The 10,326-nt window shown below is 34.7% G+C and overlaps 1 protein-coding gene across 1 annotated transcript; it reads right to left on the reverse strand.

The window, feature by feature from the left end:
• Positions 1–3,134: 3,134 nt before the first annotated feature.
• Positions 3,135–8,815, reverse strand: LOC114412004 (pentatricopeptide repeat-containing protein At1g26460, mitochondrial-like). Its single transcript, XM_028375767.1, has 7 exons — positions 8,115–8,815; positions 6,592–6,814; positions 6,006–6,485; positions 5,428–5,634; positions 4,569–4,706; positions 4,288–4,476; positions 3,135–3,554 (listed from the first exon to the last, which is right to left on the reverse strand). The coding sequence occupies exons 1-6, from the start codon at positions 8,729–8,731 to the stop codon at positions 4,291–4,293; spliced, it is 1,851 nt and encodes a 616-aa protein (XP_028231568.1). The 5' UTR covers positions 8,732–8,815; the 3' UTR covers positions 3,135–3,554; positions 4,288–4,290.
• Positions 8,816–10,326: the final 1,511 nt, after the last annotated feature.

Consider the following 10,326-nt stretch of genomic DNA (forward strand, 5'->3'; position numbering starts at 1 on the left):
ATCATAGTGAGAATAATAATAATAATAAATTAGTAATGGGAGAATTAATTACATGCTACAAGTGATAAACGTGTATATATTGAATCCATGAGAAATAAAGAATGTGAAACACTTAATCATTTTTTAATTTAAAATAACGTACCTACTAAAACTTTATAATGGCTTAATCATAGACATAAATTTTCTCAAATATTCTTCACGAGTGAGGAAGATTTTAATGCTTATTAATAATAATAAGTTTTAATTACTTAATAAAATAAATCAAGGAAAATGGAGTGTATAGTGAGAATTTCATAAAACTTAAAAATACATTAAAAGGTAAGCTATTCTGTTTAGGGTAAATTCCACTCTTAAAATTTATTAAGTGACTAACATTTCAAATCCCAAATGGCTGATTGAAAGTAAGGATTACGTGCAGGAACTTCCTGCAAATTGATATTGATATAAATTAGCATGCATGGCTCGATGGAGTAAGAACTCCAGATTATGCTACTCTATTGTTGGAAAGCCATCATCCAGCGTGTCTAATCACGAGTCAGCATTTGTGTATCCATCCGTTGCATGTGAATATCATCTGTAATTTGATATACTTGCGTGGATTGGTTAATTTCTATGGTGATTGTATGCCATATTAATTATTAGGTTCCCTTGTTTGCTTTGTTACCACATGATGCTTTAGGTAGATACATACCTTCCTACTTGTTTGTGTGTGCTTCCCCCACCCTATTAGATATAGCAGCAATTGACATCAACGTGGCACAATAGAAGCTTGCTAGGATTTTCCAATGTGTTACCAGTGGCAACTCTATCACTTCGAAATTTGTATCTTATTAGAAGAGGCCAACTTTAGGTATTTTATAACATTGCATTTTAAATCTTTATGTATCTAGTGTTTGTGATGGGAAAAAAAAACTCCTCGTTTTCGAACATAAATGGAGGTCGCATAAACGTTACTTGCTATTATTAATATTATATTATAGTTATATATTTTGGGGTATTACAATTAGAGTTAGGTATATTAGCTGCAACATGAGAATGGTCCATTTAGCATGTGATTCGTGCATATGAGGGTGTAAACGCGTTGAGTCAGGTTGAATATTAGATTTTAAGTTTGACTTGTGAAAAACAAATAATAACTTTAGCTTGACTCATTTATTTAAAGAGTCTAACTAAAAGATTGGACTTAACTTGTTGAAAAAAAAAATGAAAGTTTGATCTTGACTTGTTTAACTCATTTATAATCTAATTAATATTTATTTTAAAAAAAATCCTTAAACTTATCAATTTAATATTTAATAAAACATTTTGATAATAGATAATAATCAACGAATAGAAATATGCGCTACATATAATTATTTTCATAGAACGAAATTTCCAATACGTTTTATTCACTCTGATGCAAAACCATATAATGGATTTCTAATAATCTACGAATAGAAATATGTATACATGAGTTGTTGCACAAGCTTGTTACATATTTGAATTTTGAATTTCAAAAAGAGCTAGTTGTACATACCATATAATGAATATTTCAGATTAAGCTAGTTGTACATATCAGATAAAATTAACAATTGAAAAACCAAATTGATAATATGACGGTCCGTTACAAAGACTAAAATTAAGATTTAGCAATGATGCCAACACGCCCCACAAGATGGTGGTGGAAGAAACAACACCAATCTTAAATATTGAGAAATTGTGTCGAGGTTTCCAATAATTTGGTTAGCAAGTTTGCTAGATGATGGCTTGATGTCACATGGGACACTTCGAGTTCCTCATTTGCAACTAATCACACACAAAGTGATAGTCAATGGTAAGATATTTCATGCTGGAATGAAAAATGGGATTGGCATAAAGATATGTGGCACCATTGCTGAATATGAGTAGCGGATTATGCAAAGGCAATTGCAATTCTTTGAAAACTTCACAGAACCAAAGAAGTTTAGTTGTAGTGGATGCAATAGTCCGATATTCAGCCTTAGTAGATGACTTGGCAACAATTTGCTTCTTACAAGACCAGGAGGTGGCATTGGGACCCAAGTAAGTAATGTAGGCAGTAGTGGACTTCCTATCAGTTGAGTCACCAACCCAATCAGAGTCACAAAATGCACAAAGGTGAAAATCAGAAGAAAGTTAAAGATGCAGGCCGAAGTCAAGTGACCCTTTTAGATAGTGAAAAACTCTTTTTGTAGGTTGCATGTGAAGAATGGTTCCATGCATATTGGGAAACCTTGTTGACAGGAAATGCAATATCAAGGCGTGTGATTGACAAGTATTGTAGAGATCCAACAATTTGCCTATAGTCATGTTGATCAACCGAAGAAGCATCGCCTGTAAAAGTGAAGTTTGTTGTAGTGGAGACTAGTTTGGCATCATGCATATTTGTTTTGTGCAGTAAGTTGCCTATCAATTTGGTTTTTCATCATAGTTGAATCTCAATTTTCATCATACCTGAATCTTAAGACTGTAATATTATCAATTTGGTTTTTAAGTTGTTAATTTTTAACTGATGTGCAACCAGCTTAATTTGAAAATTCGTTAAGAATATGTATAACTAGCTCCTTTTGAAATTCAAATATGTAACAAACTTGTGCAGAAACTCATACATATAAGTACTACATCATAGTGAATAAAACATTTTGCAAACACTATTCTTGTAAAAATAAAAAACTACAGGTGGGTTTGGTTGAGTAGAAATAGAGGAGAGAGAAGTGAGAAATTGACAGTGGTTTCGTCAGGCAGCAGAGAAGGAAAGTTTTAGAAGAAAAAAAAACCATGGGTCCCACAATAAATTCTTCCATGCTAAAAGGAACAAATTTTTGTAAAACTCTTCATTGGTGCAAGCCTGCATTTCGTTCTCTCCACTTCTATAACTTGTAAGTGTTGCATCCAAGAAATTGATTCTCTCTCCACTGCTACAAGCATAGCATCAATGGAATTGGTACCACAATCCTATTTCTCTTCGGCCAAAAAACCTCTTTCCACCCAATTTCTCACCTTATTTCTCTTATTTATTTTCTTTCATCCCTCCTTTTTAAGTAATATTAGCATCCAAACGACTCAAGTTCAGTGTTTAAGTGAATATTTCCAAACACAGCATATTCTATATACAAATGGACATTTACACCTCTAACTTTTACAAATGATTAAAACGTGCGCTCGATTGGAAGATTTACCATTATTTGAAGTAGAATTTAATACAACCACAGCACCACAAAAGCAGTTTCCAAATCCTTGCAGCTTCTAGTCGTTGCCACATTAGATTGTAAAGAATGGGCAGTGCCAAAAAACAGAACAAAAAAAATAAGAACCATGAGATAAGTGTCGATCTTGATTCTATCCTCTACTAAAATTGGATCAATCTTACTATTATTTCGAACAACTTTGATGAAAAACTCACTGCTTTGGGTTTTCACTAAGAAAGCTAATTCCATCATCAGCATCCTCCCCGCTTCATAAACACATAAATACAAAAATAAAGATTGCGCGAAGATGTTCTTGAATCATCCTGACCCGCCAACTTGAGCAGCATCCACTAATATACAGAGGTATTCCTAGGAAATGGGTGCAATAAAAAGATATGCCAAATAGTTCAAATAATTCATTTGAACATCAAACTGAACAGCATTCGACTTCAAAGATATCATCCAAGAGGAAAGATAAATCCTCCAAATAAGACTTAACCAAATGTATATACTACATTCCAAAAGTACCGTTTGAATTAAGAAAATAGTTTTTGTTTTATTTTTTTTTTCACTTTTAATTACAAAAGTACCGTATTATTTTCACTGTTTCCGATTTTCAAAAGTTTGTATAATAAATAGTGAAAACAATAAAAGAGACAAAAAGATACCAATATGAAAAGTAGGTTTAGTACTAAACAGCATTCGACTTCAAAGATATCATCCAAGAGGAAAGATAAATCCTCCAAAGAAGACTTTACCAAATGATACTACATTCCAAAAGTAAATATTTTCACTCGTGTAAAATAAAGGACCGTTTGAATTAAGAAAATTGTTTTTGTTTTTATTTTTTTTCACTTTTAATTACAAAAGTACCGTATTATTTTCACTGTTTCCGATTTTCAAAAGTTTGTATAATAAATAGTGAAAACAATAAAAGAAAAAGTGATATTTTTAAACAGCAAACAAAGTGACAAAGGTGACATAACTAAAAGTGAAAACAGGAAGAAAAATAAACAGAGAACATTTTCTACCGATTTTTAAACACCCCCCCCCCCCCCCCCCTAAATTTTCCAAAATATTATCTACAAGTGTCAAAACTCACCATTCAAGCATAACCCATACTGTAATTAAGATTAAACAGAATGTCCCGTCGGTTTTCTGAACCCAATTGGTAATTCAAGGAATTAGCCAGTGATTGCACTCTGGCATCACTTTCATTGTCCATTTCTCGTGTGCATCGCCGTCTGACCTTTTTTAGCATCTCTTTTGATGGTTCATATCCAGCAGCTCTCTGTCAAAGAGTTTGATATACATCAATTACCTTTGCTGGCAAAATATACTAATTTTTTAATTAAGGGGAAAAAAAAAGAACAATGCAGTTACCATATCATCAATCACTGCCAGAGCAGATTTGACATCCCGGTTAATGAGGTGGGCATCAACAAGTAGAGAATATGATTTTGCATTAGACTTCAGACCCAAACTCACTAGGTGCTCAAACACCCTTGTAGCTTCATGTGTCTGCCACAAGATAATTAAAGATATAAGTGGGTTTTTCTTTGTTTGACACATCAAAACTTGCTGCAGTACATAATAATTTAGCAGCAAAAGAACAATCAAAAGGAAATGTGCCCCCCCACTACAACATCAGCTTCCAACCAGGCATGTGCATCCTTTCCTATCATCCTATGCAATCACAAACAATGGAAATGACAAAGAAAAGCTAGACTGAGTGGCAACTATGTACTACATATGTCACTACATATATGACCATTTTAAGTTTTTGACTAATTCATGGGAACTAAGAAAGTTGATTAATTTAGTTAGTGGCATTAAAAATAAAATTTGTTAACAATATACCCTTCAAATTATTGGGACTTGTCATCTCACTCTACCTAATTAATTAATGTTTGAGGCTAGTCATCTTCCCCGATCCTCATACAAGAAATAATTTACAACATTTATTGTTTATTGACAAAAAAAATTGAAAGGTAATTAAGGGTATTTTGGTATAAATAAATAAATAAATGTCAGAGACAATTTGGAAGGAGTCTTAAAAATAAAAAGGGTAAAACAAATTCCTCAAAAGGCTCCTATATATATAGGGACATGCATGCAAAGCTCAGGCAAAACTGATTTAAAGTCTAATGCAGACTTTCAAAAGGTGGGGGCAGTGGAAGAAGAGGAGAAGATAGGCAAAAAGATATACATAAAGAGGAGGGTAGGGAGAAAGAATCATCACCTTCTTGAGCTTCCCAAAGGCATATATCAACCCATTGTATGAATGAATATCAGGGATCAACCCAAAAGTAGATCCAATTGATTCAAAAGTTTGGTAAGCACGATCAAGGTCCCATATGTTTGCACATCCTAAAATGACGCAGTTTAGTGCAGCTACAGATTTATAAGGAGGCTCTGCACGGTTTAAATTCTCCAGTTGAAAATAAACCTAAATAGAACAAAGCATGATTAGACAAAGCTGCAAATGAATATGCCATTATTAAAAACCAAAAAGATCAAGGTGGAAATTTATTGTGTTGCATGCATGTGAACAGTTGCAAAAAGAAAGTATAAATGCAACATATGTCATAGCAACATGGAAGTTTTTTAAATAGATGTATTTAGGACAATACATATTTATTATGTTAAGAATGAAAAGTTGCACAATTTATTTCAAATGGAAAACTTTGTAAAGGAAATAAAAAATATAAACATCACGACAGGATTGGATATGTAACAAATCATGACAGGATTGGATTAGTAACAATCCTAAAGGCTAGGTACTATTAATTATTTTCTTCAACAGAAAGAAAGATATACATTATCTAGAGTCTCAAAACCCTTCTTGGAGCATGCCACAACCAATGGATGTAACGAAGTAAATGGGCAGAACAAGTCTTCAGCTTCTTGACCAGAGTCCCCATAAGCTGACTCATATTCATTCAGAGTACCAAAAGCCTTTTGTAGATTCCCCAATGATGCATGTGCGTATATCTTTCCAAGATATGACTCTGGATTAGGAGCTTTCTTTTTACGCAATGAGCGATCCAAAACAGCCCATGATGCCACTAGCAGGTCAGTGTTATAGGTTCTACCAGCAGTCAAAAGAGCTGACAGAACTAAACCTTCATCTACAGAAATATATATAGGAGGTCTTTGACGTTCACCCTTTACAATCCATTTAGCCATAAACTCCAGGCCATAAAAAGCTAATTTGCTATTATCCTCCCGAGTTGCAATTTCAACAATAAAATTGCACAAGTCCCAGTTGGGGCAAAGAGCTTTGTTTTGATCTGATGCCTGGAAACACCAATGTGATTTCAGAATATCAATAAAAGAATCATCAACTTATTAGTAAACCTAGTACAGAAAAATTTATTAAGCATAAATAAAATTAATCACTCACCCTGCACCTTTCAATTATTGTCACCAATGTATCAAGCCTTCCCTTATTGACACAACTGCCCGCACAGTTCATAAAAACCTTCATTGACAACACATTACCAGATTTCAAAATTAAATCTATATATTTGAATGCAGTGTCAATCTGGTCCATGGAAAAGAGCATTCCGATGACTAAGTCATACGATTCATCATCAGGGAGAGCATCATTTCCTGACTGCAGCATCCTGATTATATCATAATAACAAAGCAAAGGTAGATATATAAAGAAGCAAATGTGCTCAATTTACTCATACAAATACAAACAAATGGCATGTATAATCTAATTAGAGTAATTTCGACAGTGGTTTGTCTCATTGTATGCTTATTGGCATTTCAACTTTCTGTTCAATAATATAAGCAAGGATATGACATTGACAGTGAAGCTAGAATCTCATATCAGTTGGAAATTAGACACAAAACTCAAAATTTTAAATTAGTGTCACCTAACAGTTTGGCTTTAAAAAGGAGTGGGCTCTCCTCTACATCAAGATCAAAAAGAACAGGCAACAGACAGAAACAAATCAAGGAACAGTTACAATTTAGGAATACCTAACCAAAAAAATTCAACCCAATAACAATTAACTAACTAAGTAATTAGTTAAGGTAACATTTTTAATTTTTTATCAACAAATGTTAGTTGTTAGTATGTTAAGGTAATATTAGTTAAACCATTAACCGTTCTTCTAGCACCAGTAGCTCTTGCCTGGTAAACAGTATTACCAGCAATTACAAAACAACAATCTTGCCTATAATCAAACCCATAGTAACTAATTAATATAACATGCACAGTATACTACACACTTGTAATAGGATTATGCAGGTGACTTTTCTTAATTAATAAAAACAAACAGATCTTTAAAAGGGTATACACAAAGATTCAACCAATGTCAGACGTCATTATTTTCAAAAAAAAATTCATCACAAAGATATGAGGTATTCCTAACAAGAATGGTCCTATCATTCATTTCCAGAAAACAATGTATGGAAACAACTCCCACACAAAAGCTACTTCATTCATGTTGCTTCTAGGTTTGACAGACACAGGCTACTAAGGCTCTGTTTTGATTAACTTTTGCCATAAATTACTTAAGTTCAATTCCTATGAGTCACCAAAAAAAAAAAAAATGAGAGAGCTATAGCTTTTTATAAAATTTAAGTGGATTAAGTTAATTTTAATTTTTAACCTATGAGAGAAGCTCAATTCATTTAACCTAGAGAAGTTTATCCAAACAAGACTAAAAAAAATCAAAATTTAGAATCTAAAAACTCCTCTAAATCGAGATCGCAAAGGCACTTCACCACTGATCTAAAATCAGCATCTCACTGTCTCCTATACTTAAGTACTTAACTAACTTCTTCAAGTCAACGGTCAACTCCTCTCATCACAAGCACACTCACAAAAAACGGGTTTCTGAATTTCATTCATCAAACGCAGCGTTTTCCCTCTCAATTTAGAACAGAGAAGCGATGGGCGATGGATCTAACCGTTGGAGGAGCTTGTCAGCGGCGAGGGTTTCCTTGGCCTGGCACATGGCCTTGAGGACGAGGTTGAACGACGCGGTGTTGGGGGCGACGTCGAACTCCGCCATCTGCGCGACAAGGTCGAGGAGCTCGGCGGCGGAGGCGCCGAGCATAAGGTTGGCGCGGAGGTAGTGATTAAACAGATTAACATCGGGCTTGTTTGGTTTGCCCGTCTTATCGAGGGAGCGGACCCAGGCCTCGAAAAGGAACTTGACGTCGTGCCACTGCTGCGAGGCCATCCAGTCGCCGAAGAGGTCGAGGAGGGCGCGGGGGTCGTATGTTTCCGACGTGGCGCGGTTGTAGAAGCCCACGGGGGCGAGCGCGTGGGAGGTGGCGGCGGAGGAAGCGGGCGGTGGCGGCGGGATTGGGCTGCGCCAGTTTTCGTTGTAGAGGGGGCTTCCGGAGGCGGGGTTGGGAGGGAGAGGGGTGGTTGAGGAAGAAGGTGGTGGGGTGGAGTCCACTAATTGGGGCTCTTGTGAGAGGAAGGGGAATGTGGTTATGGTTTTGATGAGGGTGGTGGTGGTGGGTTTCGAAGAGAGGAGGGTGCGCGTGCGGAAGAGGATCGCCATTTGCGACGCCATGGATGGAACTGAGTGTGTTAGGGTTTAATGCAGTTAGGGTTTTGTTTTGTGTGCTGAGATTTGTTTGGGTTAGACTTTAGAGAAGATGGAGGGTAGAAATGGTAAATTTGATGGGCGGTTTTTTTCCCCTCTTTTTCCGTGAATCACGGATTGCAGGTTGGGTTGAGCCTTTCGAATTGGATTCGGCCAAAGCCTAACTGCCTTGCAAGTTTAACAATTGGGTTATTCTTTCTACACCCGACAAATTTCTTTTACATCCAACTTTGCCCTTTTTTACTTTTCCTTTGTTAAGTTGGTGTTGGTATTTTTCATGGTGTATGTTTGTTGTTCGTGGTTCCTCCCTAATTTCTCCTCCAACAGTTCCTTGTCATCCTCTGCGAGTTTCCTCTTCTCCTCCACCATAAGTAGCGTTGCATTGTCATTAGTAAATTTTATTTTTTTTTTGCCTAATCAGTATGAACCAAACGGATTAACAATCTGTTTGGATCATATGGATTATCAATCCATATATGTTCAATACAAAAAAAAACGCAGATAGCAGAACTCACAGTGACAATAGCGGAACGAAAGCGAACACCAATGACGACAACACTCGGATTGATGAAGATGAACCATGGATTGATGAAGACAACCACAAATTGAAGAGAAGAAGATGAGAGAATTTGAGAGGAGAAATGAAAAAATGCATGAATGAATGGTGCAAACAGACAGATTCTTAATTCGTATTTCACATTTAAGTGTCAATGAAGGAGGGACAAAATTGGTTTTCCACTCAAAATGTTGGGTGTAGAAGAAATGGTGTTGGGTGTAAGAAGAAAATCCCTTAACAATTGGGTTAGGTAAGGTTAGGAAATCATGGTTCCACTATTGCTTCCTACACATTTTTCATAATGTTTTTTTTTACTTTCCAAAAATCAAAACAGGAATGCATTTTGGAATCTAATTTTACATTTTTGTAATTTTTTCCTGCTTTAGCCCAATTTCTTCTACACTCAGCATACGAAATGAAAACCAAATTTGTCCCTCATTTAAAATGTGAAATACAAATTCTCAATCTGTTTCTCCTCTCACACCATTCACGCTTACACCATTTTCTTCTTTTAGTTTTGTCCTCTGAAATTCTCTCATCCTCTTTTCTTCAATCTATGCTTGATCTTCACCAATCCGTCTATGGTTGTTGTTGTGTCCGTCATCGTCACGCTATCACCATCGTAAGCCGTCGTGAGTTCCGTTGTAACTCTGTGCTTTTTTTTAGTTTATTGAACCTATACAGATTTGTTAATCCATATAGTTTTATATATTTTAATTATTTTATAAATAACTATTTTAATACTTTATATATTTAAAAATTAATGTATAAAATAATTATATTATTTAATTATTTTATAAATAATTATTGTAATACTTTTACATATTTAAAATAGTTATATATAAAATAATTAAATAAGAAAATGCGGAAATTTTTATAATTTATTTTTTGAAATTTTAGTTAAATAACAAAAATAGGTATTATTGTATAAGAAAAATGTTAATGAGGACTATATTTGTATAAATATTATTACATTAATAATATTAAATATTTTTATAAATAGTGA

Source organism: Glycine soja, chromosome 1, assembly GCF_004193775.1.
Source record: "Glycine soja cultivar W05 chromosome 1, ASM419377v2, whole genome shotgun sequence".
In the NCBI taxonomy this organism is placed as follows: domain Eukaryota; kingdom Viridiplantae; phylum Streptophyta; class Magnoliopsida; order Fabales; family Fabaceae; genus Glycine; species Glycine soja.